The sequence below is a fragment of the Callorhinus ursinus genome, unplaced genomic scaffold, assembly GCF_003265705.2.
Source record: "Callorhinus ursinus isolate GAN/ISIS: 27379988/994484 unplaced genomic scaffold, GSC_fseal_2.0 scaffold1, whole genome shotgun sequence".
In the NCBI taxonomy this organism is placed as follows: domain Eukaryota; kingdom Metazoa; phylum Chordata; class Mammalia; order Carnivora; family Otariidae; genus Callorhinus; species Callorhinus ursinus.
The window spans coordinates 119,117,044-119,131,123 of record NW_027397063.1 but is presented as its reverse complement, the minus strand read 5'-3'; the positions used below and the strand labels follow the sequence as shown (position 1 = coordinate 119,131,123).

Sequence of the window (14,080 nt, the reverse complement as noted above, 5' to 3'; positions counted from 1 at the left end):
TATGATTTTTATTAGCCAAAAGCCTGGAAGTATTCATCGTCTAATTTGTCTTGGCACTAGGTGGTAAAACCATGTCTGGGTTTTTTCTTCTGTCTCTTTGTCAGATCCTAGAGAAATAAAACATTCTCAATTTGCCTAGAAAGAAAAATGAAAAGTATTTATAGTCCTTAGGATTTTATTTCTCTCAGGTAAAGAAATGAGTTTTAAAATTTAGTATGATAAAGTATGGTCATTATCCTGATTCCATTTGGCCAGCCAGAGAATATGAAGTCCTTAAAATAGTTAATTATAATTACTTTGAATAGATATTCTCCATCTAAATAGCCACAATTCATGAGGACAGGCTTTTTAAGATGTTGATTTTCTGGACTGACTTGTTTTTGAAAACAGACGCAAGTACAGGTGAAAATTGCAACCAACAATGTAACACAGAATAATTGATGTAAATCGTTGTGGGATCTCTCCTTGTGTTGTCCTTTCCTATTATACATGGTTCAAAGCCAGTTGTCCTAAATAATGTTGGCAGCACCTGACACCTGAGGAACCTCAGTCTGCTGGAGCCCCAGCAAGTGTTAATTCTATCTTGGGAGCTCATGTCAAAGCCAGTTAATACCAGACATTTTCCACTTCACATTTTGCCATGTTTCCGTGTAAATTTCCAAAGCATAAGAGCAATTTGTTCCAGTTGTTTTCTTAAAATGCTCTCTAATCCTAATCCATTTATTAGAAAATTGAAAGATAACTTTAGTGTTTCTATGTCTTGTTTTGTTTTAAAGACAAAAGGACAAGATATTTTTCAGAGAAGTATACTTGGGCACATCCTTCCAGAAGCAATGGTTTGTTACTTAGAAAATTATGAGCCTGAAAAGTTTTCTGAGATTTTTCTAGGAGAATTTGATACTCCAGAAGCAATCTGGAGCAGTGAAATGAGGTAAATAGTCCATTGATCATTTGCATTTTATACTCAGAATCTGTGCATCTTGCCATCTGGTTTGATTTCTGTTAAAAGAACTGCTTTCACATAGTTACATGATCTAAGCTACAGTCATTGGTGCCAAATTAGGTGACGAGTTTGACAGGGCTGTAAGCTTTTTTCTATTCTGACATGATTTGACAAAGTTACTGTTACCTTAATAGAGCTTAATGTAAGGGTAGAGCCTGTTAACCACTGATGATTCTTAAATCACTCTATAGATCTGGTAGAATTTTAGGCAGTACATACAAGGAATATATAGGGATAAAATCAAGACACACTTCCTTGGTATTTGGAAATAGAACTGCACTCCACTAATTAAAAACTGCCCACATAGAATGGATCACACCAGAGATAGCCCAAATCATTTTAGAATGAGACCCCCCTAGTTAGCACATTTTGACCTTAATGTGGAAGTTAGCATTCCTAAAGAATGTCCTTTAAGAGGAAAAGCCTGTGAAAACAAGAAAAACTAGAGCCACAGAAGCAGATGTCAGCATCCATACAGGCTCTGGAAAAGAGTACACACTTCATAGATCTAATGTCAAGACCACCATTTCTGTGGTGAACCCTTCAGTCCTCTTAGCTGGATGGCAGTTGATCTTCCTAGCCAGTTATTCACTCCCTTAGCTGACTTCACACTCACAGTGCCATTTGCTGGTTATCATTTGGCTTGTCTCCTTAGGTTGACCCGTAGACTTGGCATGTGCTAGCCACCAACTTGAATATATTCTGTATGACAGTCATGTTTTTCACTGGAACAACAAATGTACAGGAATATGAAAAGGTTTACAACACAATTTTTCTATCTAATATTTTTCTCTGATTGGTTAATATGAGTCCCTATCTAAAAGATATAACTGTCTGTATACTAATCAAATCAAGTTTTTGCTGAACTGAGGGCCAGACCCCAGATTGTTAACTAAAATAAATTACCATGTAGTGGGCTTCTTTAGGGTACTAGGAAACCTAGTCCCCTGGTTATGCCCTCATGCATTGCATGAGGTATGTAGATACTGTACCATTTGACCTTCCAATGACTGATTTTTGAAAGGACTGGGAATATCAGCCTTTTGATCTATAGTTGTCTTTATAGATAAGTACTACAAATAAGTTTATGTCTATTGATTTTTACACAGTTAACTTTAGAATGCCCTCAGTAACATAAACACTCAATTTTAGGCCAATAATTGAATTACTCTAAAGAAGATCCATGTAATTATCTTGTGTGATTACCTGTCTTAAAACCTTTTTTTTTTTTTTAAACTGAAATAATCCCTTCATAATTCTTGGAGATTTTTGTAATTGTAGGCGCCTCATGATAGAGAAGATTGCTGCCCATCTTGCTGATTTCACACCACGTCTTCAGAGTAACACAAGAGCACTTTATCAATATTGTCCCATCCCAGTAATCAACTATCCACAACTAGAAAATGAACTATTTTGTAATATTTATTACCTCAAACAACTTTGTGATACACTCCGGTTTCCTGATTGGCCCATTAAAGATCCGGTAAGTCAGTAGATTATTTTGTGCCTTCTCAAAACTGTAGAAATAGCCTCTAATCACTTCTGGATATTTCTTCCTCCTCTGATAAGGATAATAGCTTCCTTAAGTGTTCCCTCTTGCTTAAACACTGTGTAACTCTGAGTATAGTTCAGTATATTTGGGTAAATCTAAAACTGAAAGGTAACTTTTTTTTTTAAGATTTTATTTATTTATTTGACAGAGAGAACAAGTAGAGGGAGCAGCAAAGGGAGAGGCAGACTCCCTGCTAAGCAAGGAGCCCAATGCAGGGCTCAATCCCAGGACCCTGGGATCATGACCTGAGCCAAAGGCAGTCGCTTAACCAACTGAGCCACCCAGGCACCCTAAAAGATAACTTTTTGAGGAATTATTAAGAACTTTACAATCTTGATTTTTTTGACAAATATAAACATAATTTCATATATAATAATTATATACTATAATAGTTCGGTGGAAACTTGTCTTTATAGCATATTGAGTAAGCTCACAGATACTAGAGTTAGGCAGTCTGGGATTGAGTGTCAGCTGGGCCATTAATAGGTCTGTTTAACATTGCCTGATTTCTCTAGGCCTCAGTTATGGTAATAGTACTACTACTACTAATAGCAACTATCTCATGTGGTTGGGAAAATTGAGAACTCATATTAAAAAATAGCGTAATTCCTGGCACACATAGGCACTAAGTGAGACCTGCTCATTTATATAGCAGTGCCCTTAGGAACTCTCCAACTTGAGCCCCTGAATGTCTTCTGGAAGCCTGGAAAGGCCTGGGTGCCCATGTTGGCTTGTTACTGTAGGAGAGGTTATACCATCATCCTTACCATCAAAAAGATTTCCAAACAGTTCCATTTGTACCAGTAGACACTGCCTCTTTACTGTGACCAAATGAAGACAGGTATCTCTGCTACTTGGCCTGGATTCAGCATGAAGTAATAGAAGAGTATGGGCTTTTTAGTCAGACCTAGGTTTGAATCTAGTTGCATCACTTATTAAGTGGGAAACATGGAGCTATCTCTGAGAATCTGAATGGTTTCATGTATTATTGAAATTTTACAAAAGAATTAAAGGTCTGCTACAGTGCTACAGTCTGTAAAGCACCTAGCTCCTTGGCATAAAGGCATGCAGTAAATATTAGCTTTCTTCTTCTGACCTGCTACTCAGACTCCCTTGTTTTTACTATCCCTTAGATTTGTTTGAATGCCACCTTACTGGTAATTACATTAGATCACCTTGAGAAGCATGCCACCATATACTGCTTTCTTTCTTACTGGAGTATATCATCTACTAATTTAAAATGTTTCAGTACTTCATGAACACTTAACAATTAAAAATAAGACAAAAATGGACAGAGAATAAAAATTTCACATAAGAGGGTTGTCTATTGGTCAAGTGTCCGTCTCTTGATTTCGGCTCAGCTCATGATCTCAGGGTTGTTGGATCAAGCCTTGCATCAGGCTCCGTGCTAGGTGTGTAGCCTGCTTAAGATTCTCTCCCTCTCTCCTTCTCCCTCTGCCCCTCCACCCCCTCTAAAAAAAAAATCACATAAGAAAAAGAGGGATGTAGCCCTATAGCAGATACCTTGCCATCTATTTAGCAGTGCTAAGAAGGTGATTCTGATTATTTGTATTTCAGAGAACTGTAATAATTGAATGGCCTAGAAATGTCAGTTTAAATATAACACAAGAATTCTGTAACTTAAAAATTACATTCTGAAATAGTTTTGCATTAAGAGCTATAAATTTTATTTATTTTTGTTATGTTAATCACCATACATTACATCATTAGTTTTTGATGTAGTGTTCCATGATTCATTGTTTGCATATAACACCCAGTGCTCCATGCAGAACGTGCCCTCTTTAATACCCATCACCAGGCTAACCTATTCCCCCCACCCTGCTCCCCTCTGGAACCCTCAGTTTGTTTTTCAGAGTCCATCGTCTCTCATGGTTCGTCTCCCCCTAAGAGCTATAAATTTTAATCCTCTGTCTTTAAGGTTAAGCTTCTAAAAGATACACTTGATGCCTGGAAGAAGGAAGTAGAAAAGAAGCCACCTACAATGTCAATAGATGATGCTTATGAAGTACTTAATCTCCCTCAAGGACAGGGGCCGTGAGTTATTTTCAGTATTACAGTAGTAAATTTCTGCCTGGTCTTAGAATATTAATATCAAAGGCGAAATTCTTAAACCAACAATTTATAAATGTTTTGCCTATTCTTTGATATATACACCTTTGGGAATAGCCATATGGAACTATATCCATGTGATTATCACTTATTGCAAATTTATTAGCAGAATTAACATTTTTCTCTCCTAGCTAGTACAGTCTTTGCTCTCTATTAATTGAAGTAATGGATGTGAAACACCTGGCACTATTTCTGAGACATGGTGGTTACTCACGTATTCATCTTCCCCCTTCCTCTTACAGTTTGTGTTATACATGAGGAAGAGATCTCGTAGCATTATCTTTAGGACACTAAGTGACAGATATATAAGAATGTAGATTTACCTCATTAATTTATTAGAGATGTTTTTATAGTAGATAATATTAGAGAAAAATGGTTTAAAGGATGTTTTCTTAAGTATAGACTAAATTTGTATGTTTTTGGCAAGGCTGTGATAGTTAAATTACTTAAAATTACAGAGTTTGAAGTATCATTTTGAAAAATTAGCTTGAAAAAAATATCTTAGTTCTTCAAATATGGTTTTGTAATTTGAAGTGATAACTTTCCATAGGGAACATTGAAGTTTTATCTTTCAGATGTAAAGATAACATATAAAGAATTTCTTGACTCTTGCTGGGTTTAATTTGATGCCTGATTTATGATCATATATAATAAAAGTAAAGTTCTTACAGTATTGTTTTAAATAACGATGTAAAATTTTTTCTTGCACCTTACTCCGTTAAAAAAAATAATTTTTCTATTCAATAGGCATGATGAGAGCAAGATTAGAAAAGCTTACTTCAGACTTGCACAAAAGTACCACCCTGATAAGAATCCAGAAGGGAGGGTATGTACTGCCTTTGGAATTAGGACTTTCGGATTGACTTCCTTTTGCTCTATTACTGTTGTAGGTGGAGAAAAGATATATTCACTTCCTCTACTAGTATCTGCCTCATAATATAATGCCCATTGTATGTTAAATTAACTTTTAGCCCACATGCCCATGGTTTCTGCACGAATGGTCCTCCCTCAGTTTACCAAAAGGACTGCCCTTGTGACTAGTAACTTCTGGATATTTTCTCCTGTCTGAGAATTAACTCTAATGGACAGTTACATGAATAATTGAACATTAGGAATGTGGATGAACGTAATTCATTTGTAGGTGATGTTATTGCCATCCAAATTGCTTTGGGTACTATTTTTTTTTTTCTAACTACATCCAACTTCATATTGTTCTAACTGAAAAAGTAGAAATTTGGATCAGACTTAAAGTTATCAGGTGTGAGCATTTCTTGATCCTGCCTCTTCCAGCTTCCTACTAAAATATCAAGAAAGATTAATAAAAGATGAAATCACACAGTAACTTCTATAACTAAGACTGGTGGTTTATTGCTAGAAACTTGGAGTAATTTCCGCTGATTTTAAGGCTAATGTTTTTTTTTTATTAGCGACAGTATTCCTATTTAGGAAAGACTTGGTATTGAAAAGATACTGCTTTTATATGTTCAAGACATTTTTAATCAAAAGCTCCGGATTTTTTGAGAAATGTATAGCAATTCAGATTCATCTGGGAGAGAAAACAAAATAGGAAGAAATGTTTGAAATCAGTATTAAAGTGCTAGACTTAACCTACCAGATGTTAAAATACTCTCTAAAGCTACAGTAGTAAAACAGTATGACCCTGACACAAGAATCAGCATGTAGATCAAGGAACATAATACGGTGTTGTAACAGTTTAAGAGCATGGATTTAGGATTCAGACCTGCATGTAAGTCTTAGCCCATCATGCAAGTTACTTATCGTTATCTAAAAAGTGAGAATATAACTGTACACGCCTCATATGGCTGTTTGGAGGATTTAATGAGACAATGTTTGTAAAGCATATTTAGTACAATGCCTACTGTAGTACTCAGTAAAGAGTAGCTCTTCTATTATTTTTATAATAGCTCAGAAACTGTCTTTAGTGTGTATGAGTTCAATGTGGGTATAAACCCAGTGAAGAATTTTTTAGTAATGGTATTATGATCAATAAAAAGTTATTTGTGGGGAAGAGAAAAAGTTTCACCTTCCAAGTATACCAGCTAGGTTACAATCGGAATGAATTCCTTAATGTGAAACAAAACAAAATAATAACTAAAGAAGTTACTGGTAAAAATGCAAGCCAGCCGTGTTCTGTTGAAGTTGTGGTTTGAGATGTGCCAAACTAAAAATTATCTTTGGTCATACACAGGATATGTTTGAAAAAGTAAATAAAGCATATGAATTTTTATGTACCAAATCAGCAAAAATAGTGGATGGACCAGATCCAGAGAATATAATTTTAATTCTGAAAACGCAGAGCATCCTCTTCAACCGTCATAAAGAAGGTAAGGCATATGTTATTCTCAAATTTTAGTTTACCTTCCAGCTAATTCTACCAGGTTACTTGTTTCTATAGCATATTTTAATAGATTTAGAGTTATTGTTGCAAAAGACTCTTAGAATTGCATTTTAGATATAGTAAAAGAGTAGTTTTCTGTCAGAAGGCCCAAAATGTTGTTTTTATTATACTTTCTACTTCTTACCTACGGTTTTCAATATTTTGGATTTCCAGCAAATTTTCGTTATTCCTTCCTGAAGGACATTTGTGTTCTGTGGAAGTTAGTTTTTTTGTGTTTAGCTATTTAGCAACAAACATTAAATGAGATCTATAATGGATCTGGAATTTAAGGATCATTTCATGTTGTTCTTAAATCACATGTAAAAGGCTGTGCCTGTTACAACTTTAAAAACTTCTAAAGGATGGTCTGTCTTTAAAAAGCAATAGAAACTTTTCACATGATCATATGCTTCTCTCATTCTCATTTCCTGTGACAGCTCTCAAAACTTTCTGATCCTGGGGCGCCTGGGTGGCTCAGTCGTTAAGCGTCTGCCTTTGGCTCAGGTCATGATCCCAGTGTTCTAGGATCGAGCCCCGCATTGGGCTCCCTGCTCAGTGGGGAGTCTGCTTCTCCCTCTCCCTCTGCCGCTGCCCTTGCTCATGCTCTCTCTTTCTCTCTCAAATAAATAAATAAAATCTTAAAAAAACAAAATAAACCCCCCAAACCTCTCTGATCCTGTGGGACAGTTTGAAAAACACTGTTGTAGAAGAAATAGGTCTGATTTCGGAGTACAGGGTTATTGGGAATTTCCAGCATGTTTGCAGGGCCGTTTCCAGTAACAACAGCACCTACAAAGCCAGAAGTATGTTGTAAACTTTAAAGGCTTTGTTGGGGACAGGAAGTTAGGTTCAAGACAGCAGGTATCCTTTGGCTTGGGAACTGAACTTGGCTTGAAGCACTGTGTGAGAGACCCATTTGCTCTGTAGGATGATGTTGGGAGAGAAGGAAGAGAGGACAGTGGGAATCTGAGATAAGCAGGACTTATCTGGGTAATTGAAGACAGCATAGGGATCTAGCAATTTGAGAGCAGTGATTAATTGATTCATTTTTGCATGAGTTGAACAGAACACATTTGTAAAGCATTTAGCTATATGGCATTTACCACTAATCAGAATGAGTTTAAAGAAGTCTTTTTCAAACTGTTATGTTTTAATGGCTAATAACTATATGAGAGCGGCAGTTGTGGCTCACCATTGGTTTGTTATCAAGGTCGTAATGTTTTTTCAGGCTGTGTCTCCCACTTATCCCAAAGGGGATTTATACCCAGTAAGTTCTGGAGTGGGGTCCTGATCTGTCTGTGCTGTCTGTGATCAAGTGAAAAGTTACAAAGATCCCATGGACAACATAGAAAATAGATATTTTGTGAAGGATCAAAACCACTACACACTTCAGTTAATCTATCAGAAAATATTTTATTTTTGGTGGAAACATTTTGGAGAAATCAGCCAAACAAGTGTGCTAGAAAAAGAAGGATCCAAGGGATTTATACCAGGTTTAATTTCTTTTTATGAACCAGAATTAGGAGACATTTAAGATGTTAAATATTTTGTCGTTTTCCTTAAAGGAACATAATTGAACATGGTGTCAGAATTAACTTAAAACCATGACAATCAGTTTTTGTTTTGTTTTCCATTTTCCTAACACTAACCTTTGATTATTTCAGATTTACAGCCTTATAAATATGCAGGCTACCCCATGCTAATTAGGACTATAACAATGGAAACTTCAGATGACCTCCTTTTCTCAAAAGAATCACCGTTGTTGCCTGCTGCTACAGAGCTGGCTTTCCATACTGTCAACTGCTCAGCCCTCAATGCTGAAGAGCTCAGAAGGGAGAATGGAATTGAGGTAATATGGAATGACCTCTGTGCTTCTCTTCAAGCTGTTTCAGGCACATTGTATGACTTCTGGCAATAGAGAATTCACCAAGTACAAGTACAGTTGATATAATTTCTTAAACTTTATTCCAGCAAATAACATATTATAGTCTCCATATTCTAGTGTCAAAATTAAAGGTGGAATGGAGCTTTATTTCATAATGTGAATTGGAGAGTATTGGATTCAGAATTGGTAAACTTGCTGCTTACAAAATAGCTTATTGGGAATGTTTAAAAAGAAACTTCTAGGGAATCCTTTATTTGTTTAACAAATGTTAATTGAGCAAAACACATTTATTTACCAAGTATCTATTATTAAAAGGTTTTTAATATGTTATTCCTACCAGAAAAGACTTTTTAGACTTCAAGTCCAAATGGAGAATTAATGGCTGACTTCTTTCTCTGCAGGTGTTACAGGAGGCATTTAGTCGCTGTGTGGCTGTTTTGAATCGTTCTAGTAAACCAGTTGATATGTCAGTACAGGTGAGGCTAACATGTATGGTTCTAAGAAAGTTACACTCGACTAGTAGTAGTTCAGACTTGAACATCTGTGAGGATCACTTGGAGAGCTTATGAAAATGTGGGTGGCTGACCTCCACTCCCCCGCTGCCCACAGTTCCTGATTCAGTGGTTCTGGGGTGGAGGACTGAGAATATGCTTTTCTAACAAATTCCCAAGTGATACTGATGCTATTGGTCTCTGTATCATGCTTTAAGAAGTTCTGCACTAAATCACTTGTGATCTAGTGGCTTTTTTTTTTTCTTGGAGTATAGTATAGTGAACCTTTCTATTCCCACCACCCAGTTTCAAACATTTGTCATTTTGCCAGTCTTGTTTCATTTCTCTCTGCCCCCCTTCCCTGATTTCCTTCTTTACCTCTGTCCCCCATCCCTAGTATTTTTTTTTTCCAGTTGTATCGAGACATATTTGGCATGCATCATTGTATAAACTTAGGGCATATAGCTTGATGCTTTGATTTACATATATTGTGAAATGATTACCACAGGTTCAGCTAACATTCATCGGCTTATATAGATACAGTAATCCATCCCTATAGTGTTTTTATTTTTCCCCAGATTTTATTTTTTATTTGACAGAGCATAAGCCGGGTGAGTGGCAGGCAGAGGTAGAGGGAGAGGGAGAAGAAGGCTTCCCACTGAGTAGGGAGCCCGTTGTGGGGCTTGATCCCAAGACCCTGGGATCATGACCTCAGTCGAAGGCAGATAGACACTTAACCGACTGAGCCACCCAGGAGCTCCCTCCCCCCACTGTAGTGTTTTAATTGACTGACTTTCTTTCTATTAAGGTTACAATTGAATTCTTTGATAGAAAAATCCATCAGAAATAAAAAATCCGTCAGAAATTCATTGAGATTATTGTAGAATGCCTCTTTTTATGTGATAATTTTTTTTATGCCAGCAGATTTTAGAATTTAAAACAATCAAGTTCAGTCTTTTTAGTTTCATCCTCTATTTTGAAGTGCAGTACATACATAGAATTGTAATTCTGTAATGTTAATAGATTGGACAAAGATACCTTAATTCAGAGTTGGCAAACTATTTTTATAAAGGGCCAGAGAGTAAATATTTGAGACTTTCAGGTTATATGCAGTCTCTGTTGCGTATTTTTGTGGTTTTCTTTACAACCCTTTAAAGATGTAAAAATCATTCATAGCTCCCTGGTCATACAAAAACAGGTCACAGTCAATTTGGCCCATGCACTGTGTGGCCATTGGTTGCCAACCCTGCATCTATGGGAAGTCTTAACCAGAAACACTGGCGATTCAATAGAAATGTTTTTAATTTTGTAGCATGATATATACCATTAAGCATTATTCATGAATCTCTGCTGATTTGATTTCTGCTGTCTTAAATAAGGACTGCGCATGTAACTCTTTTTTTGCTCTCTTGGGTTGTATGCAGGTGTGTGGACACATAAGCAAATGCTATAGTGTGGCCGCTCAGTTTGAAGAATGCCGAGAGAAGATCACAGAAATGCCTGGCATCATCAAGGATCTCTGTCGGGTGCTATATTTTGGCAAGGTATACTTCATTTTTAATGCTTTCTGGATGCAGTAAGCGATGGGTGTTCTTGTCAAGTAAGTAGCCAGTCCCCAATTTATAAATAAACTGTTTTCCCAAAATCATTTTTATGTGCATTATTTGGATCTCTAAAATCATTTTTCACAGAACCCTTGATGTAAATGGAGGCTTTTGTTCTTACGGTGGCCCATAAGGAATAAAACTAAAGTGATACACGTAAAGTGAAGTGGGTCTCATCTGAACATTTGAAGAGAGGGAGAGAAGAAATAAACGAGAGACTAGAGTAAATAAATTTAATGCAAGTAAAGGACCATGTGAAACCTGAAACAAGTCAAGCTCTGCCTGGTGGGAAGGGCTTTGGGGAGCTGAGAACTTAGTACTTCCTCCCAGTCCGGTACTGCTGAGGGCAGCTGGCTGGGGGTTGATGGAAGAAGTGACTGGGAAGGAGAGAGATGCCTTAGATAACTGGACAGGGTGAGGTGCGTTGGAAGAGAACAGGATTGGGGTGCTGATCCTGGACTGAGGTATCTAGAAATAAGGAATCTGATGAAAATCTCTCAACTATATTTACATGATGTCCTTAGAAGAATTTAATAAGAATACAAACTCTGATATAAGGAAGCAAATCCACACACCTGCACTAAAGATATTTCTGAGACACATAAGATCCTAGCATGTGAGTTGCTATTAATGCCTTATCACTATTTTTAAAAATTAAAGATACGAGAAATGAAGAAAACTGTATTCCCAAGTTTTTTAACACTAGCTTCAAAGATAATTCTGTGTGTCTTGTCACAGGGTCACTTTTAATTTTAGGCTTTAAAGGATATTGGATTCAGATTTAAATTGGAATTGAAAATAAAAGAGGAAGTAAACATCTTGCATAGTAAGATAGGTAGCTTGACATACATTCACGACCAGTTTCTCTTGGGAGTTTTTTTAAACCCTGTAATTAATTTCATTATTTTTAATTCTCTCAGAGTATCCCACGGGTTGCTGCTCTTGGAGTAGAATGTGTCAGTTCTTTTGCTGTGGATTTCTGGCTACAGACACACCTATTTCAGGCTGGGATTTTGTGGCATCTGCTTGGTTATCTGTTTAATTATGACTACACGCTAGAAGAGAGTGGCATTCAGAAAAGCGAGGAAACAAATCAGCAGGTAACTTTCACACTGCTTTAATCTTGAATTTGAACCCAAACCAATGCCGAATTAATGCACAGGAAAGTTCCAGCTATCCATAGCTCCAGACATGAACTGTTTTTCTAGCTAACTAAGTTTATTGCTCTTTAAGCCCCAGAACTTTTTTTTAAAGATTTTATTAGCGAGAGCACAAGCAGGCGGAGTAGCAGGCAGAGGGAGAGGGACAAGCAGGCTCCCCACTGAGCAAGGAGCCCGATGCGGGGCTTGATCCCAGGACCCTAGGATCATGACCTGAGCCAAAGGCAGTTGCTTAACTAACTGAGCCACCCAGGCGCCTGAAAGCCCCAGAACTTTTTATCTTAGCCATTTGTGCTAGAAGGATTGAAGGGGAGGGAATTTGCAGTAACATATACTGGATTACAATCTTTTCTTGATACTTAGAGTCACCTTTATGATTGCAAAATTAGGTTGTGTAACACAGGGAAATAGAACAGTAATATTGGGCTGTTGGGGCTAGCCTCCCCTCGACACTTGAGTACTTAACTGATTTTCTTGAATATTTTTTCTGTCTCTCCTTTTTTAGTCACTACCATTCATTATTCCTATTGTTAGTATGTTCCTCTAGCAGGCAAGTCTGCCTTCCTATCCCCTACTCCCCCCCCTACCACCAAGTGTGCTTCTTCCAGTTATCTTCAAGGTACTCTTTTGGATATAAATGAGTATATAGATTCTGATATTCTTTTGTGTAAATGAAAGAGTAAGCTCTAATGCATAAGCTCTAACAACAGTGTTGGGGACTTGCTTTCTGCTCCTTAAGTATGTCCCATATAGTTTTGTTTTGTTTTTTTCCATATGGTTTTGATTACATAAAGGTACCACGTTACCTATGTAATATGACAGATCTACTTCAATGTCTTAATTTTTTTTGTAACAGGAAGTAGCCAACAGCCTTGCTAAACTGAGTGTCCGTGCTCTAAGTCGCCTTGGAGGATATCTGCCTGAAGAACAGGCAACCCCAGAAAATCCAACCATAAGAAAAAGTTTAGCTGGCATGCTGACACCCTATGTTGCTAGAAAACTTGCTGTGGTTAGTGCTACGGAGGTATGTGCTTCAGAGGTAGCCTGGGATTTGATGACTGTTGCAAGATCATTTAAATAGTAGAGCAACATAACAATGTTGATTGCTCTAGGAAACGTTCGTGTTTGTTCTCTCATCCAAGAAATTCAGTTTATTATGGATTGATGCTGATAACAGCTCTACAAGCCCACTCTTTCTGCAGGGGGAAATTAACTTTATTATTCTTGGCTCTGGAGCCCACCATAATTCTTACCAACCTTGAGTCACAAGGAGACAGGAAAAGAGAATGAACTTGGAAATGGTGTTTCACAATGGGCAGAGAACTGGGAGTTAGGAGACCCAGAGTCTATTTTTGGCTCTTTTTTTTTTTTTTTTGATTTTTATTTATTTATTAGAGAGAGAGCATGAGTGGGTGGGAGGGGCAGAGGAAGAGGGAGAAGCAGACTCCCCACTGAGCATGGAGTGTGACACGGAGCTCGATCCCAGGACCCTGGGATCATGACCTGAGCCAAAGGCAAACACTTAACTGAGCCACCGAGGCGCCCCTATTTTTGGCTTTTTTTTTTTTTTAAAGATTTTATTTATTTATTAGAGAATGAGAGCTAGAGAGCACGAGAGGGAAGAGGGTCAGAGGGAGAAGCAGACTCCCTGCTGAGCAGGGAGCCCAACGTGCGGGACTCGATCCCGGGACCCCAGGATCATGACCTGAGCTGAAGGCAGTTGCTTAACCAACTGAGCCACCCAGGTGCCCCTTGGCTTTTTCTTATAAGCAATCTCTAAGTTAGACTCCAAGTTGAAATCCTAAAAGCTAATACACACACACACACACACACACACACACACACACACACACACAC

General features: G+C 37.5%; 1 protein-coding gene across 4 annotated transcripts in view; it reads left to right on the top strand.

The window, feature by feature from the left end:
* DNAJC13 (DnaJ heat shock protein family (Hsp40) member C13) overlaps positions 1-14,080 on the top strand; it is a 123,074-nt gene that overhangs the window by 78,945 nt on the left and 30,049 nt on the right. For all 4 annotated transcript variants that reach the window (XM_073899927.1, XM_073899943.1, XM_025882202.2 and 1 more), the window contains exons 32-41: positions 777-931; positions 2,285-2,486; positions 4,495-4,610; positions 5,433-5,511; positions 6,895-7,030; positions 8,748-8,932; positions 9,370-9,444; positions 10,884-11,003; positions 11,984-12,163; positions 13,080-13,247. In XM_073899927.1, the coding sequence (XP_073756028.1) occupies positions 777-931; positions 2,285-2,486; positions 4,495-4,610; positions 5,433-5,511; positions 6,895-7,030; positions 8,748-8,932; positions 9,370-9,444; positions 10,884-11,003; positions 11,984-12,163; positions 13,080-13,247 (1,416 nt within the window). The remainder of the gene's footprint in view (positions 1-776; positions 932-2,284; positions 2,487-4,494; positions 4,611-5,432; positions 5,512-6,894; positions 7,031-8,747; positions 8,933-9,369; positions 9,445-10,883; positions 11,004-11,983; positions 12,164-13,079; positions 13,248-14,080) is intronic.